Source organism: Mustela nivalis, assembly GCF_964662115.1.
Source record: "Mustela nivalis genome assembly, chromosome: 6".
NCBI classification, from domain to species: Eukaryota; Metazoa; Chordata; class Mammalia; order Carnivora; family Mustelidae; genus Mustela; species Mustela nivalis.
Window position 1 is genome coordinate 83876431 of NC_139025.1, and position 16667 is coordinate 83893097.

At 53.5% G+C, this 16667-nt stretch overlaps 1 protein-coding gene across 5 annotated transcripts; it reads left to right on the plus strand.

Annotated features, from left to right (window-relative positions):
• Positions 1–3703: 3703 nt before the first annotated feature.
• CDAN1 (codanin 1) lies at positions 3704–15981 on the plus strand. Of its 5 annotated transcripts, none has more exons than XR_014312975.1 (28): positions 3704–3811; positions 4038–4528; positions 4754–4960; positions 5156–5325; positions 5456–5569; positions 5651–5729; positions 6132–6252; positions 6421–6530; positions 7002–7091; positions 7798–7873; positions 8364–8569; positions 8906–9026; positions 9150–9296; positions 9405–9571; positions 9895–9982; positions 10205–10294; positions 10455–10509; positions 10722–10855; positions 10934–11037; positions 11293–11451; positions 11850–11913; positions 12108–12186; positions 12341–12442; positions 13595–13702; positions 13832–13895; positions 14069–14250; positions 14481–14588; positions 15168–15981. XR_014312975.1 is itself a non-coding variant. In XM_082735397.1 (28 exons), exons 1-28 carry the CDS (start codon positions 3722–3724, stop codon positions 15291–15293), a joined length of 3699 nt encoding a protein of 1232 aa, XP_082591523.1. In that variant the 5' UTR covers positions 3704–3721; the 3' UTR covers positions 15294–15981. The 5 variants fall into 5 exon arrangements, 3 of the variants coding, with proteins under 3 accessions (XP_082591523.1, XP_082591525.1, XP_082591524.1); XM_082735397.1 differs by having other exon boundaries at positions 12341–12489; XM_082735399.1 differs by having other exon boundaries at positions 5705–5729; positions 12341–12489.
• The last annotated feature ends 686 nt before the right edge of the window (positions 15982–16667 follow it).

Sequence of the window (16667 nt, forward strand, 5' to 3'; positions counted from 1 at the left end):
TGCTGACAGTGCAAGGGGGATCTGCAGGAGGTGTCTGGGGAATTCCTCTAGTTTTTAGGGAGCTCCAAGACAAGGGACCAGGATTCCTAGTGTTTTATTAAAGGGGAATGTGGATGCTGCACACCTCAGTCCCTGAGAAATCCTTGGCTAGACATGAAATGATAGAGTCCTGGCCCATCAGTACCTTGTCTAAGTGAGTCATGATGATCTGCTCTGACTTTCAGAATGTAAGCTGGATGTTTAATCATTCCCCTTGAGCAAATCTGGATCAGAAAATGAAAGTTTGTGACTAGATCAGGATCACTTTGTGGTTATTATATGTGATCTCAAAAAAACTGAATAGCCAAGAAGTAACATTTAGTAATGACTTGAATATTTCCTTACACTTTGCCGGATCTTTGGTCTGAGGAGACATGTAAAGGAAGTGAAGTCTTTTCCTTCATTATCCTTTGGAACTTTAAGAGAGCCTGCCTGTTAAGTTGGAAGTGACCGTGTGGGTATAGTACATGTGTGTCACTGGTGATGCTGCCATGTCTCTTCAGTACCCATGGGCCGGCCAGTGGTTCTGGGTTCCTCTACCTACAGTATAGGATTCCATGAGGCAGATCTTTGGGCCTATGTGACTAGAGAATTTGCCCATGACATAGCTTTACACACTAATGATAGAAATTTTACCTCTATTTTCAGTAGTTTACTACTGTTTCATGTTGTGTACAGAACTGTTCACTCATCCAGCTAAAAACATTGCATAAACCCAAGTTTTTAATATACACTATCCTTGCCATATGACCCTTTCTCCCCACCTTACAGTAGTTTAAAATCCCTAAAAATTCATTCACAGCATTTCCCCATATTTGGAATCTGGGCTTTGTTCTTCATTCACCCATGATAAACAAGGTGACTAGAGTTTTGAATGTGAATTATCTTAGGGAGTAACCCAGGGAGGGGAAAGCCCTTAGGACTTTTCAAAACTATTTTCTTTTTAAATGATTCACAAGATAGATAAATTAGTTCACTAAGGTAGAAAGCTTTCAAAGATACAGTTAGGAAGATGAAAGAAACACAGCATTCTGCCACTAGGGGCTCTGAAATTGGATTGAGTGAGCTGAACAAAGAAGACAACTGTTAAGGTGACCCATGCTTGAGCCCACACACTCCTCCACCTTGCACAGTTCCCATCCCCTTCCCGGCTCCATTCCTAAAATCATCAGCGCTGATTTCATTGGATCATTTATGTATCGGTTTGCGGCTTTTAGGAAAAAAGAGGGGAGACATCTAGTTTTGACTTAGATATAATTCTTGAAAGTTAGGAACTACTGGCAATTGTTCTATCAGATTGAACCATAAACCAGAAGAATTTTCTTGTTGAGCAAAACCAGTTAAGTTAGGATAGAGGACTTTAGTAATCCCACAGTTTTCCCCCTTTCTCCTCCTCTTCATGAAACCAGAGTGATGAGAAGTTGCTCTTTGAAATACCTCCAAAGGTATTGTATTGTCCTTTTCCCTCCAAGCAGCCCTCTTTATGCATTTTTGCTCAGGCAACCGAGGACATAAGAGTATTGGCAGAAACATGGAGTGCTTTTGTATAGGCCATCTGTACATAAAAGTGTAATTATTTATTTAATTTTCCCATTTGTATCATATTAAAGCTTTGTACAGTGTTTTAAGTTCTGTTTTAAAATTATTTTGTATTTTATTTTTATAATCTAGTAATAAAATATTCATTCCGCATGCACACTGTAGTTCTGTTTGTGTGATGGTTTGCTTTCAAAAAGGGAAAATGTTTTTCTAATTTAATAAAGTTATTGCATGCACCATAGGTTACAAGCCCAACAGGGAACAGAAGGTGTTGCTATAAATGCAGTACCACCACATCCAGAAGTGACCTAGAAAAAGCAGCAGTGGATTGACTAGAAGCTATGTGTTCAGTACCCCTACAGATAAAAGCCAGAGTTCTGGGATACAAGGAGATGGTTCCCCATGAAGATGAAGTAATGAAACTGCAAGTGCTAAGGGGCGCTTAGGTGGCTTAGTTGGTTAAGCAGGTTAAGTGTCGGACTCTTCCTTTCCCCTCAGGTCATGATCTCAGTGTCCTGGGATTGAGCCCCTTGCCCCATTCCCCGCTGAGTGTGGAGTCTGCTTAAGATTTTCTCTTTCCCGGGGCGCCTGGGTGGCTCAGTGGGTTAAGCCGCTGCCTTCAGTTTAGGTCATGATCTCGGGGTCCTGGGATCGAGTCCCATGTTGGGCTCTCTGCTCAGCGGGGAGCCTGCTTCCCTCTCTCTCTCTCTCTGCCTGCCTCTCCATCTACTTGTGATTTCTGTCAAATAAATAAATAAAATTAAAAAAAAAAAAAGATTTTCTCTTTCCCAAATAAAATCTCAAAACCGGGTGGCTCAGTTGGTTAAGCGGCTGCCTGGGATGAAGTCCCGCATCGGGCCATCGGGCTCCTTGCTTGGGGAGGAGGAACCTGCTTCTCCCTCTGCCTTCTCCACCTGACATTCCCCGCTTGTGGACCCCCCCCCTGCCCTGACATATAAAATATATATTTTTTAAACTAGCAAGTGCTAAGAGTTCCCTCTAAGCCCTTCATTTTTTAACATACTTTCTCCTTCTCCACAGGAAGCACTAGTCATTCCTGCTCCCCATCACCGTGCTCCCCACCACCCTCTACTTTCCACCTGTGACCTTCCTTTGAACCTGAGGAACTCTCAGGAGGCACTCACATGGGCATTGCTTCTCCCCCACCTTGTATGGTCTGACCTGGAATGTTAGTGCCATCTGTCTTTCCCTGCCTGGTTTCCCCTTCTTATCTCAGCTAGTAACAACCTCTAAAGAGCTGCCTATCACGTGTTTCCAAATAAGAGAAATTAAGAAATAACTCAAGCATGTGCCTCTTAACATTTCATCTTGCAGAGCAGTTGAAATAAGAACCTGGTGTAAGGTAAAGATACAGACAGGTGATTCCGTGTGCACCTGAGGCGTTTAAGGGTAGCGGGCTGAGGATTCTAAAAATCGTCCTTGCAGGAATTCTTAGTCTTAAGTGGTCAAATGAGGCTAGGCGAATTTTATCCTAACTTCTTCAAGGTGGTGACGGCTGAATCTAGAAAACGTAAACTCTTGAGGGGCGCCTGGGTGGCTAGGTGGGTTACTTTGGCTCACTTAGCTCGTGATCTTGGCGACCTGGGGTCCTGGGATCCAGCCCAGAGTCAGGCTCCCTGCTCGGCGAGGAGTCTGCTTCTCCCTCTCCTGCGCTCTCGGAAAAAAAAAAAAAAAAAAAAAAAATCTTGAAGAAAAAAAAAAGGGGGGGGGGGCAAAACCTCTTGAAAGAAAAGTGTGTGCTTATCGTAGAAGGTAGGTGTCTCTCCGGAAAGTTGTTCATCTTTACCATCCATCCGCTCTCCCTGGTCCTCGGTCTCCCGTCATGTCGAGTCCCCACAGGTCGCCCCGCGCGCCCGGGCAGCCGGAGCTGGGCCTCGCCGACCGCGGTGCGGCCGGCTCTGCTTGGCGGGCCACCGGGCTGTGGTCAGGTGGCGCGGAGCCGGCTGCGGCCCTGCCCGATGGCCTGAGCCCGAACTCAGCCCGGGGAAGCCCCGGCTCCGCCCCTCTGCCCCGCCCCTCCGCCCAGCCGCCCAACGGTCGCTCTGCCGGCCGGCTCCGCCCCTCCCAGGCCGCCCGTGGCGCGCCGGCGCCTGCGCAATCGCATTCAAGCGCCCGGACCGGGATGGCGGCCGTTTTGGAGTCGCTGCTGCGAGAAGAGGTGTCGGTCGCGGCGGCGGTGCGGTGGATCGCTCGCAGCGCCCAGAGTTCCGAGGTAACAGTCCCTGCACACCCCCGGGCCTGACCGGAATCTGCTTTCCGCGGAGATACCATCCCTCAGGTCCCTTTTCTCTAGGGTGCCTGGCTGTCAGCCCGGGCCGAGTGCGCTCCAACTAGGGGCCGCTGTCCGGGCCGCCCGCCTCAGCGTGCCCTCCGGTCCCGGCTGCTCGTGGCGCCGGGCTGGCCGCTGACCCTCTCATCCCTTGCCGCTTCTCCCTCAGGATGACCCCGGGGAGGCGGCCGCGCTCAGCTCCCTTCGGCCACTGCGGAAGGAATTCGTGCCGTTCCTGCTGAACTTCCTGAGGGAGCAGAGCAGCCGCGTCCTCCCGCAGGGCCCCCCAACCCCCGCCAAGGCCACGGGCTCCTCGGCAGCTCTGCCAGGGAGGCCGGGGGGCCCGCCGCGGGGTGGCCGCGGGGCGCGCAGCCAGCTCTTCCCTCCGACCGAGCCTTCGAGCGCCGCCGCCGCCGAGGCCCCTTCAGCCCGCCGCGGGGGCAGGAGGCGGGGCCCGGGGCCGGGCCGCGAGCGGGGAGGCCGCGGCCCTGGGGGCCTGGAGGAGGGGGTCGTCGGAGAGAGTCAGCCTTGGGCTGGGGGCCGGAGGTCCAGGGGCTCTGGCAGCCCCGGCAGCCCCAGCCTCGTGCGCTCTGACCCGCCAAACCTCAGCAACCTGGAGGAGTTCCCTCCCGTAGGCTCGGTGCCCCCCGGCCCTGCAGGGTGAGAATCAGCCCTCCCCCACGAGCGGGGTGGCACAAAGGCTGTGCGAGGGGAGTCAGGAAATTAGGGCCGGGCGCTCCGCAGTTGAGCGTGGGAATGGCCGGAAGGTTGGGGGTGAGATAACCACAGTAGTGAGGGGCACTTTGCAAGCGGCCCCCGCCCTTGAGGCGGTGGAGGGGGACATGTTGGAAGATAGGAATTTGATAAAAACCTGTGGCCACTTAGCAGGACGAAGCCTTCACGCAGGATTAATCCAACTCCTGTGAGCGAAGAGCGGTCACTCTCCAAGCCCAAGACCTGCTTCACCTCACCCCCAATCAACTGTGTCCCCAGTTCCCAACCCTCAGTCCCGGACACTAGCCCTTGGGGCCATGGCCTTCCCCCAGGGTGCCGAAGTCTGCAAGAGGAGCGGGAGATGCTCAGGAAGGAGCGGTATGACCTTGCCATTCCCTGGGTTGTCAGCTTCCTCCCACTGGGGGATCTGAAGGGCTTTTCTCTGAGATTAGTTTGCCCATGGGAGCCTTGGGTCTATTTCCTGGGCTGTGGACATCTGCTCTGGAGGAACCGGAGTGTTGCTGTGTGCTGGAAGCTAGGGGAACTGCTCATGACATCTTTCTGTCCCCATAGCTCTAAGCAGCTGCAGCAGTCACCTTCTACCACCTGTGCCACCTCAGAATTGGGGCCTCCCCTCCCCAGCTGGACAGGAAACCTCACAGCCGAATCCGCTGATCCTGCCAGAGTGTCTTCCCGCCAGCGCCTGGAGCTGATAGCCCTCGTCTACTCTTCATGCATTGCCGGTGGGTGGGAGCAAAGGGTGCTGGAGTGGATGCTTGAGGAAGGGTGGGGTAGGAAAAATGTTAAGGTGTGCGAAACTGAGCCTTGGTTCCAAATGGTACCGAACACCCTGGGGTTTCTTTTTATATCCAGAGAACCTGGTACCAAACCTCTTCTTGGAGCTTTTCTTCGTCCTTCAGCTCCTTACTGCTCGGAGGATGGTGGCCACCAAGGACGGTGACCTTGAACCAAGTCCAGGAGCACCAGGTTAGTGGGCAAGCCTCTTTTTGGAAACGAGGTCTGGAGATGAAACAGTTCTTAACTGACAACTTGGTACTATCCTTCTAGATTCCCTGGAAAGCCCACTGTTCCAGAGTGTCCATGATTGTGTCTTCTTTGCAGTGCAGGTTTTGGAGCATCAGTTTCAGTGAGTTTCCCCAGCTGAGGCATTTAAGCCTTATTCCCATTGTCCACTTGCTTCTCTGGCCACATGGGGTAAGTGCTTGGGCTTTCCAAAGGCACAGTGACCCTGGGCCTCTTCCTACATGTAGCCTATCATTTTGTGTCAAGGCTATGAATTTAACCCCTGAAAGAATCAAATTGCCCCCTATAGTCTTGGCATCTGCCGTTTGGGTTTGTGTCTAATCTTTCCCTGCTCCTTAGGGGTCTTTCCTGCCCCCCTTGCCTTCAGCATCTTAAACACTCGGCTCATGACTTTGCCTTACATACCTGCTCCATGTTCCTGATAATGTTCTCTGTGGTGCACAGGTGCCTGTTTCCTACTTGCAGTGCATCCCCTTCTCAGTCAGATGCGCTCTTGTCCCTGTAGGGTTCTTTCCTACCTGGACAAAGGGACCTTGAAGCTCTTGGCTGAGAACGAGCGGCTGCTGTGCTTCTCTCCTGCTCTGCAAGGCCGCCTCCGAGCTGCCTATGAGGGCAGCGTTGCCAAGGTAGGGACCCTGCATAGCCCGGACCTCACCTTCCCCAGCCTCATCCTTCAGGCAGCCTGGTGCCACCACCCTACTGTCACATGGGCTAACTCGGCAGAAATGCGGGGGTGAAGTTTTCTGAGCACGACCTGTGAGTGTTCCATCCCTAATGTCACTCCCGTATTTTAGGTCTCTCTGGCAATGCCACCCTCTGCTCAAGCTGTCTCCTTTCAGCCAGAAACAGACAATCGTGCCAACTTCTCCAGTGACCGAGCCTTTCATACTTTCAAAAAACAGAGGTGATAAGAAAAGGGAACTTTGGGGAGGAAACGAGGCGGCATTTTCCCTGGGATAGGCAGCCTATGTTGTTTCCATAGAAACTAGGAGTTTGGCACTAGCAGGTGGTAGGTTAGCACCACTGGGCCCTTCCCTTTCACCCCTCAGAACGGCCTTCAAAATGTACCTTCATTTTGTTTCCTGCGGTGGACTTGAACCTCCAATTTTAGCAGCCTTCTCACAGGTGTATGACTTTAGTCACGGGGTTCTCCAATAAGAGAGAACCGGATTTTGCTGTGCACCAGGGTCTGTGAGTCCTTTGGCATGCTGCCACTGGGTCTGCAGCATTCTCGTCATCTAGAGAACTTTGGAGAGGAAAAGGAATGGGGCTATGGATAGTCCCATCCTCCGTTCCTCTGAGCTAGAGAAGGCACTCCTCGTAGTCGGTGAGTTCACCCATGTCTCAGTTGATCAGGCATTCTTATGTCCATCAGGGACGTGTTTTTTGAGGTCCTTCGAGAGTGGGAAGATCGGCACGAGGAGCCTGGCTGGGATTTTGAGAAGGGCTTGGGCAGCAGGATCAGGTAGGTGCTCCCACACTGGTCATGTTGTCCCTCGCTTGCTTCCAGCAGTGGGCAGCTTAGTGGTGTTCTGGTAGCTGACTGGAGGGGGGCTCTTCCCCGACCCCTAGCCCGCAGTTACCTTCTGTGCTCCTTCATCTCTAGTTACTGGCAGCTTTGGCCCAACTCAGAAGGGATTTGTTTGGCTAGCTCCTTGCACTCAGATGTGACCCAGACTTGTTCTATGATGGCTAATGTCTAGTTAAGTGCAAAACCCTTTCCCCAAATTGCTAGAGTGATGGAGTACTTGGCCCAAGTCACCGATTAGACTGTTTGCAACTTCCCATTTTCTCCATCATGGAGTTCAGCAGTTCTGAGGACTTCGCATAGTGTGATGAGTTGCAGAGAGAGTATCTTCTGTCCAGGGATTTGCCTGCCACTTGGGTCATGAAACTCACTGGAGCCCAGTGTAGACTGAAGATGAGAGGGGTGGTACACTTCTTATCATGTTAAGTGTGTCTGTAGCCTTGAGGGATGCTGATGCTGAGGAAGGAAGGTGTCCCTTACCTGTTACTGTGAGGTGTACTTACCTGTTACCTTGTGATGGCCAACTCTGGCCAAGGTCTGCTCGGGCCCCTGGTAAAGGACTGAAGAGCCCAAGGATTAGCTCATTCTCTCAGACTTCTGTCCCCTTCCTCCTTCCCTCACATTCCTGCCTCTTACTCCTCAGAGCCATGATGGGTCAGCTCTCTGCAGCCTGCAGTCACAGCCATTTTGTTCGGCTTTTCCAGAAACAACTTCTCCAGGTAATAGCCCCAGCAGGAAATTACAGGGGATAGTAGGTATTAAAGGCAGCCAAGTAATGACTGGTACTCTGGGATGGGGCGGACAGCCAGACAGGTCCTGGGCTGGAGTTTGAACACTTCTGTTCCCTTGGGGGTGGGGGAGCAGTGGCCAAAATCAGGCCGACAAAGAGGAGCCAGACCCTCTCTCATGAGTCCTCCACGCCCTGCCCGCCTGCAGACTCTCACTACTTCTTGCGCTCAATTTGTGCTGTGGTAGAGAGAGCACTGGCGCACTACTTGGGCCTGATTTCGAACTCTAGCTCCAGGGACCGTAGACAAATGTTTCACCTTGCAGTTTTAGCTTCTTCACCTATAAAACAATTTCATCCCTACCTTGAAAAACAGATCTGTTGCATCTGATACGGGGTTGGCATTCCCTAAATGTTCATTACTTCTGCCCTATTTTGTTCAGTCCTCCTTTTTATTTTGTCTCCTCTTTCCTCTGCCTCAGATGTGTCAGAGTCCTGGTGGCACTGGAGGCACTGTCTTGGGGGAGGCTCCGGATGTATTAAGTATGCTTGGAGCGGACAAGCTGGGGAGGTTGCGGCGCCTGCAGGAGAGGCTTGTGGCCCCTCAGAGCAGCGGGGGACCCTGCCCACCCCCCACCTTCCCAGGCTGTCAGGGCTTCTTCAGGGACTTCATCCTGAGTGCCAGCAGGTAAAGGTCCCCTGTGTCTTGCAGGGAGTGGGGCTAGGGCCAGGAGAGGTTTGTCTTTCGAGAAGGGTAACAGTTGTTGAGAAGGGCAACAGTTGTCTCTCTCTTTGCCTGGAATCTAACAGGGTGGGCCTGGGCAATGGCCAGGCTCCTTGCAGCTCACACTTCTGCCTCTGTTTCCCTTGTCATTCTTTTACCCACGTAGGTAACCTCACTGTTCCTTTGCCTCGCCTCTGTACCCCACTGCTTTCTGTCTGCAGCACCTCTTCTCTGTTCTGGGTCTTTCTACACCTCTGCCAGTCTCTCTCTCTTTTTTTTTTTTTTCCCCTTCCTTCCTAGCTTCCAGTTTAATCAGCATCTCATGGACAGTCTGAGTTTGAAGATCCGGGAGCTCAACAGCCTTGCCCTGCCCCAACCTGAGCCTAGCGATGAAGATGGGGAATCAGACGTGGACTGGCAGGTTAGAAAGCAGAATGAGGAAGAATACAGGGTTCTGACCTAGGAAGTCAAGAATTTATGAGAGATTCATAATTATTCTAGAAGCCCTATGCTTAGGACCTTTTACTTCCCTGATCCCTTGCAGGGGGAACGGAGGCAGTTTGCCATGGTGCTGCTCAGCCTGAGGCTTCTGGCTAAATTCCTGGGCTTTGTGGCTTTCCTGCCATACCGGGGGCCTGAGCCACCCCCAACCCGTGAGCTCCAGGACTCCATTCTGGCCCTGAGGAGCCAGGTGAATGGGGGCTCTGGTAAGGAGGGCTGAGAGGGGCCCCAGAGTCCTGGAGTTGGAGGCCATGTCTGGCCCCCAGCCTCATCCACTGATCGAGCCCTGCCCCGCCAGGTGCCCCCAGCCCTGGACGTGCGGGCTCTGCTGCAGCAGGGGCTGCGGGCCCGCCGAGCCGTGCTCACCGTGCCCTGGCTGGTGGAATTCCTTTCCCTCGCTGACCACATCGTGCCCCTGCTGGACTATTACCGCAGCATCTTCACTGTCCTGCTACACCTACACCGGTGAGTGCAGTGAGGGCAGGGCTAGAGCTGAGGGCACTGTCAGGGAGGAGGCCACATAGCCCAGGCCAAGGCTGATCCCCAGGGAAGATGCAGGCTTGGGTCCACGGCAGAACCGGGAGGTTCCTTGCACTTCGATTGTGCCTTTTCGACTCCTCCTGTGGCCCAGCTAAGAGGGAATACAGATCTGGGAAAGGGCAGTGAGGAGATCGTGCTCGCCTGCATGACAGCTGTCTCCTTTTGGGCTGCTTTTGAGAGTTACCTTCCCTATGATAGCTTTCTTTTACTCCCTTCCATTTCTTTCTTGGCCCTAATGTTCCTGTTAGGAGCTTGGTCTTGTCAAAGGAAAGTGAAGGGGAGATGTGTTTCCTGAACAAGTTGCTGCTGCTAGCTGTCCTGGGCTGGCTGTTCCAGGTTAGTGGAGTGAGGGAAGATCCAGATTGGGGAAGGGAGGCAGCCAGTGTGGCGGGAGTTGGGGAGTGGGAGGATATCTGAGTCTGATTGAGGTCAGACTCAGAAGATAGGAGGTGAAGGGGAGGTGGGAATCCCATGGTTTTAGAGGAAGGTGGCTTTGCTCCTGGAGCCACGAGGTCTGTAGTGCAGACTGCAGCTTGCACTGCCCTGATCTTTTGTCAGATTCCCACAGTCCCTGAGGACCTATTCTTTCTGGAAGAGGGTCAGTTGGATGCCTTGGAGGTGGATACAGTAGCTTCAGAGCTTGGGTTGGTGAGTGTTGGGGTCCAGCCAGAGCCGTGGGGGTGGGAATAAAGGAGGCAGGCAGGCTGGGAGTTCCTAGAGTAACTTTCTTCCCCGACTGTCCCATTTCTGGCACAGTGGGAAGGAAGAGAAACCTGCCTCCTTAGCTCTGCTCTGTTCTCTCCCCAAGGATGGCATGCCTGTGGTGGACCAGCACCTGCTCTACACCTGCTGCCCCTATATTGGTGAGGACATTGATGCTCTGCCGCCCAGGGTCCTCGGTCCTTGGCCTGTCCCTTTTTGAGTACCCAGCAGGCATCCTGTAGGCCTCACACCTGTTCTCCTTAGGCGTTCCCCGGGTGCCTCAGCCACTTTACTCCACAAATACTTAAAGCCCAATATACCTGGGAGGGTAGGGGTGGTTCTGGAACTAAGCACTCGGGCTTCCCTGATGCAGGAGAGCTCCGAAAACTGCTCGCATCCTGGGTGTCGGGCAGCAGTGGGAGGAGTGGGGGCTTTGTGAGGAAGATCACTCCCACCACCACCACCGGCCTTGGAGCCCAGCCTCCCCGGACCAGCCAGGGTCTGCAGGTGAGGGGCTGGGTGGAGGCAGGGAGCTCCGGGAGGGAAAGAGAAAGGAAACGACCCACTTTTCCCACCTCCCCATAGGCACAGCTGGCCCAAGCCTTTTTCCACAACCAGCCGCCCTCCCTGCGCAGGACTGTGGAGTTTGTGGCAGAGAGAATTGGCTCTAACTGTGTCAAACACATCAAGTGAGCGAGGGTTGAGAGGGTTGGGAAGGCAGATCCATGGAGGGGTACGGGCTCACTCCCTCACGTGTTCCCCCTTTTAAATCTCCTGACGTGTTGCCAGTCTGAGGCAAGTTAGCTTGAGGGGAAGGACGTGGTGGGGACGCTCAAACTGCTAACGTTCTTTGAAGTTAGTTCTGACCAGATTTCTTTGAATTTGTAGCCCCTTTCTGATTCAGCTCCCTCAGCTACCTCCAAGCCTCTCTGTCCCTGCTGCAGGGCGACGCTGGTGGCAGATCTGGTGCGCCAGGCCGAGTCCCTTCTTCAGGAGCAGCTGGTGACACAGGGACAGGACGGAGGAGATCCAGCCCAGCTGTTGGAGATCTTGTGTTCCCAGCTGTGCCCCCATGGGGCCCAGGCATTGACCCAGGGGCGGGAGTAAGAGATACCGGTCTACTCGGACCCTCGTCCCCGCTCTCAGCTTTTCTTTTTCTGACTTTTTCACACACACTTTTATTCCATGTACTCTCCAATCCACCCCCCCACACCACACCTTGTTCTTTTGCTTCCTCTGTAGGCTCGTATCTTGGGCTTCAGACCCAACGTCTGAAGTTGAATGTGGAAGAGAGGGTTTGGGTGTCCCATTCCTCCCCGCATCAGGGATCAGGGGTGGGCTCAGGACTGACAGTGCTTCTCTCCCCCCCCCCCACCCCACCCCACTATACCCTCCACAAGGCAGGGCCACCCTGGTTCAGGTGATGGGTGCCCTTGGCCTTTCCTTCTGTGAGCCAGGCTGAAATCTCTAGCCATCACTGAAAGCTTCTGTTTCTTTTCAGGTTCTGTCAGAAGAAAAGCCCTGGGGCTGTACGGGCACTGCTTCCCGAGGAGACCCCAGCAGCTGTAAGTAGGGACGAGGCCGAGAGCCTGCACACTAGTGTCTGGTGGTGGGAGAGTGTGCCGTGGGCTGTGCGTACGTGAGGCTGCTGGTGGCGGGTGGGCCTGTGGGTTGGTCCCAGCCTTGGGGGCGCCTTGCATGTTCATGTCATCCGCAAGCTTCCCTGGGCCCCTGACACTGCACTTCTTCTGGGTCATAGGTTCTAAGCAGCGCAGAGAACATTGCTGTGGGGCTTGCAACAGAGAAAGCCTGTACTTGGTTGTCAGCCAACATCACAGGTAAGGTCTGGGCTAGGGGAGGGCTGGCCACGTTCTTCCAAAGTGGACTGGCAGAAAGTGTGAGGCCCTTGGGGAGAACACCAGGCAGCTGGAAACAGTGCTGGGCATTCGTTGGCGTGGTGTGACCCCTTTCTGTTCTCCCTTTGACCTGCAGCACTGATCAGGAGAGAGGTGAAGGCGGCAGTGAGTCGCACACTTCGAGCCCAGGGTCCCGAAGCAGCTGCCCGGGGGGAGCGGAGGGGCTGCTCCCGAGCCTGTGAGCACCACGCTCCCCTCCCCTCCCACCTCATCTCCGAGATCAAAGTACACAGCTCCCCTCCTCCCTGCGCCCCTCCCCTCTGCCCTTTCCCCGCTTTTTTCCTGGTCTCCCTCCTTCCTCGCGTCCGCTGCAGTGTTTCGTGTAGCTGCTTTCTGTGTTGTGCAGCTAGTCCGGTGTCCATCATGACAATGGGGTTCGGTGGGGCAGAGCTGAACTGAACGGTTGTCCTCATTGCTCTTCTCGGACTTCTGGTACTTGAGTCACCGAAAGGGGAAGAAGTCAGATGGGAAAGTTTGGGAGGGGCTGCATATTACACAGGTGCCGATGGGAGCCAGGTCACGAGGGCCTGTCTGGTACTTACAGGTAGGAAAATCTCTAAGGGGCAGTTACCTGCTTTTGAGATCGGATTTCAGTAGTTCTCCTCTATGGGAGGTGATGCTTATTTAGTTACTGATGGTAAGAATAAACTATCATTGCTCTCAACCTGAAAAATTTAGAGCCTGTCTAGAGTAGGGGTCAGGACACAGCCACACTTGTTCAGTTATGAATTGCCTAAGGCTGTTCTTGTGCTACAGCAGCAGAGTTGAGCAGTGGGGCAGAGCCTCAACTCTTTACTTATTGGTAGGGCCAAAGATTAGGACTAGGGCTAAGGAGGAATAACTAAAGATGGAGAGTATCCAGGAGGGAGAAGAAAAGGCTAAATGACCATTAGCTACTGGTTTTCTCTACTGAAACCGGACTTTCCCGAGAAGATGAACAGAGAAGCCTGAGAGAGAGAAAATCCACCATGTATGGAGCAGGACGGCTCCCCTAAGTGCTTGCCAAGTCAGGCACTCTCGGAATTGGCTAGGTTCGCCTTTCTCTGAAGACGAGGGACATCTCAAGCTCAGGCAGCATGTTGTTCCTCGGCTGACCTGCTCCCACTCCTCATCTGTTGGCGTCCACGTGGTTGCTTCTCCCAGCTGTGCGGTCCCGGCTGAGCCCCAGGTCTAAGGCACCTTGACCCCTCCACTTCATCCAGGGGCCGTCTTCCTTTTCCTTCTGCCTCTTTCCACTGGCTGATCCCTGCCTCAGGCCGCGTTCTCTGTGGCCTCCCAGGTGCCAGCCCGGTATGCAGTTTCACTCTGCTTCTACCCCTGCTGTCTCCAGGATGTGCTGTCTTTGGCTGTGGGCCCCCGGGACCCTGAGGAAGGAGTTTCTCCGGACCATCTGGAGCAGCTCCTGGGCCAGCTGGGCCAGACACTGCAGTGCCGCCAGGTGAGCCACAGCATGGTGCTCCGCTGAGTGTCTTTGTCCGGCGCCCATGAACCGGAGCTGCAGTGGCTTGGGGCTGCAGCTGTAAGGATGGTGCTAACACCCGGGGTTTTCCCTGCCTCTTCCCCATAGTTCCTGTGCCCACCTGCCGAGCAGCATCTGGCAAAGTGCTCTGTGGATCTAGCATCCCTCCTTGGTATGACTCCTTTCCATGACTTCTCTCTCACTCTTGCCAGATCCCCCAGATCTCGGGGCTGGGTACAAGCAAGATTAGACACACATGGAGCTTTGTTTTCTTCTTCCTCCCAGGGGCCAGCTAGGGGACCCTACCTCCGTCTCTTAAAGCTGGGCTTTCTTCTCTTCCCATAGTGGCAGACCACATCCCTGTCCTCGGGCCCCCATCACCCCGCGGGCTAGAGAGAGGGCAGGCTCGAAGGCTCCTGCACGTGCTGCTCTCCTTGTGGAAGGATGACTTTCAGGTGCCAGTTCCACTGCAACTGCTGCTGAGCCCAAGAAATGTGGGGCTTCTGGCAGATACTCGGCCAAGGGAGGTGAGCCGGCAGACCGGGGGCAGTCCGGCTCCTTAGCCCTCTGCAGTCCTGTTCTAACCCTACCGCCATGGCCGGGGTTCCTTTACTCCCCTTTTCTGGCAGTGGTGCTCAGTTTCTTTGACACCCTATCGTGGGCGCCAGGCAGCTTCTTTGGCAGTTTTCTGTCCTCTGGATCAGTCAAGGTCGCTGTGTGTTCCTAGCCACCCTGACCTCCTCCGTATGTGTTGCAGTGGGACCTGCTCCTCTTCTTGCTCCGGGAGCTGGTAGAGAAAGGGCTCATGGGACGGACGGAGATAGAGGCCTGCCTGGGCAGCCTCCGTGACGCCCAGTGGCCAAAGGTAAGGAGTTCTCATCTCCTCATACCTGGACAGAGAACGGGTGTCCTATGCCCTTTTATCCTGAAATGAGGCAAGTGATGGGGCCCAGGCATTCTTCAGATCTTCCCAAAGCTCAGTGGATTTTGTCAGGTATCTTCAGGACCGCCCTGAGATGTGGGGGGAGGGAAGAGGGAAGGCAGGTAGGTAGTTGGAAAGCAGCGTGGTACCGTGAGTAGGAGTTTTTAAAATCAGAATAACCTAGATTTTAATCTCAGCTGGTACTTAATGTTATTGTGATCTAGGGCAGAATGATTTATCCCTCCTACGGTTTGTCAAGATGAAACATGTTGGTGGTGAAGTACTCCGTGGTGGAGTCTGCTGTCAGATTTCACTTTCCCTGGTGTAACTCGAATGTCCCAGAGTACTCCTGGGAAAAGGGGTCACGTCCATTTCAGTGTAGAAGGCAGGTGGGAAAAAATAAAGTTGTCTAATCACTGCTTAGCCGGGCTTGATACTGGATATTGCCTTTTAGTAGAAAGGTTGTACCATCCAGAATTATGTGTCAGTCAGTGTTGTCTGTCATCTTTCTGCTTATTCCAGGACTTCTCTGAAGAATTAGCGACACTGTTCCACCTGTTTCTAGCTGAGCCTCATAGGCCAGAACCCCAGCTAAGAGCTTGTGAGTTGGTGCAAACAAACCGGGGAACGGTGCTGGCCCAGAGCTAGGGCTCAGAAGCAGCCATGTCTTGGGTGTCTGACCAGAACCCTGGAATCCCGGCTGACTATGCCTCAGGAGGAGGCCCCATGCCCGCCTCCGTGTGCTCACTGCTGACCCTTGCTGAGGAAGGAGTAGCTGAGTCTGTCGTCAGGCCTCCTGCTCACGTGTGAAGGAAGTGTGGGGCCGCCTGGCATCCCACCGACTGCAGGCTCACCACCCGAGTCCTAGAGGAAGGAGGAGGGTTCGCTTGATTGAGGATTATGAAGGCAAAGCCTAGAGACTCCAGTCCTGGAGCTGAAGAGTTGGCATTTATTACTTGGATTATTAAATGACATGTGTGGGCTTGATGACCCAGGACTTGAGCCCCATTTGCTGCTACCCCAGCGTCCCTTAAATACTTTGTGGTTTGGAAATCATGACAGAGGCAGATGACTTCTGCTTAACTTGTAGGGAAGGTTAAAACATGAATCTTGGGAGTCGACATTTTCTTACCACCAGGAGCTGGACTGCTGCCATCTTCTTAAAAATGCACAACACGGGAGGTGGGGCTGACCCGCCAGAAACCCAGCTTTTGCCCTGCACCTTCTCTGCCTTCAGCCCTGTACAGGTACTAACTCTCAACCATAGCTCCATCCAGGGGCCAAGCACAGGGCAGAACATTAGAGCTTTTTAAAATAAACTGTTTTCTTTATCAAAGGGTTCCTGTCTAATTATTCTCACCTGACTCTTCCCTTTAGCAGGCTGCAAAGTCCCAGGTGGGCTTGAAGGTGGGCACAACAGAGTAGAGCTGTACTAATGGCCTGGCCACGTAGCAGTGCCTAAATGTTCCATCCTGTTGGAGCCTGGGGCCCTGTTACCTTCTTGCCAACAGTAGCGACTTCCATATATCTCCCTATAAGGTTAAGTTAATATGCAAAGTCTCCACTCACCAGCCACTCCCTAACGAACTAGATGGTGAGGCAGCTCTTGTCACATTTGTTGGGGTGGGGGGTAGATTGTGATTTGGCTCAGGAGTATTTTGACAAGCACTACCTTGGTAATGTGCATGAAGTTCGCTTGTATAAAATTCATGGTCTTTCTGCATCAGCAGCATAGAGAGGTTCAGGCTGTGTTGGAGGAAGAAGACTCCGTGAACCCTATTAATGTCTTGCAAAAACTCCTGCCTGTGCATCCATGTGTGTTTCCTGGGGAAAAGCACACAGCTGTCAAAGAGGCGACCCAAGGAAGTGTCAGGTTCTCTGGGCAGAGGGGGCCTGAGGTGGCACCTTAGGAAAGCTGGTGGGAAGTCCTTCCTGGTGGCCAGCTGCACAGAAAGATCTCGCGGTCACACCTTGTCTGGGTGCATTCCCTCCCTCTTCTCTTCCCAGTTGTTCCTTTCACAG

Coding starts and splice junctions, on each gene's coding strand:
- CDAN1 (XM_082735397.1), top strand. CDS start 3,722: ATGGCGGCCGTTTTGGAGTCGCTGCTGCGAGAAGAGGTGTCGGTCGCG. Junction 6,531..7,001: donor CATACTTTCAAAAAACAGAG/GTGATAAGAAAA, acceptor TATGTCCATCAG/GGACGTGTTTTTTGAGGTCC. Junction 14,589..15,167: donor GTGACGCCCAGTGGCCAAAG/GTAAGGAGTTCT, acceptor TGCTTATTCCAG/GACTTCTCTGAAGAATTAGC.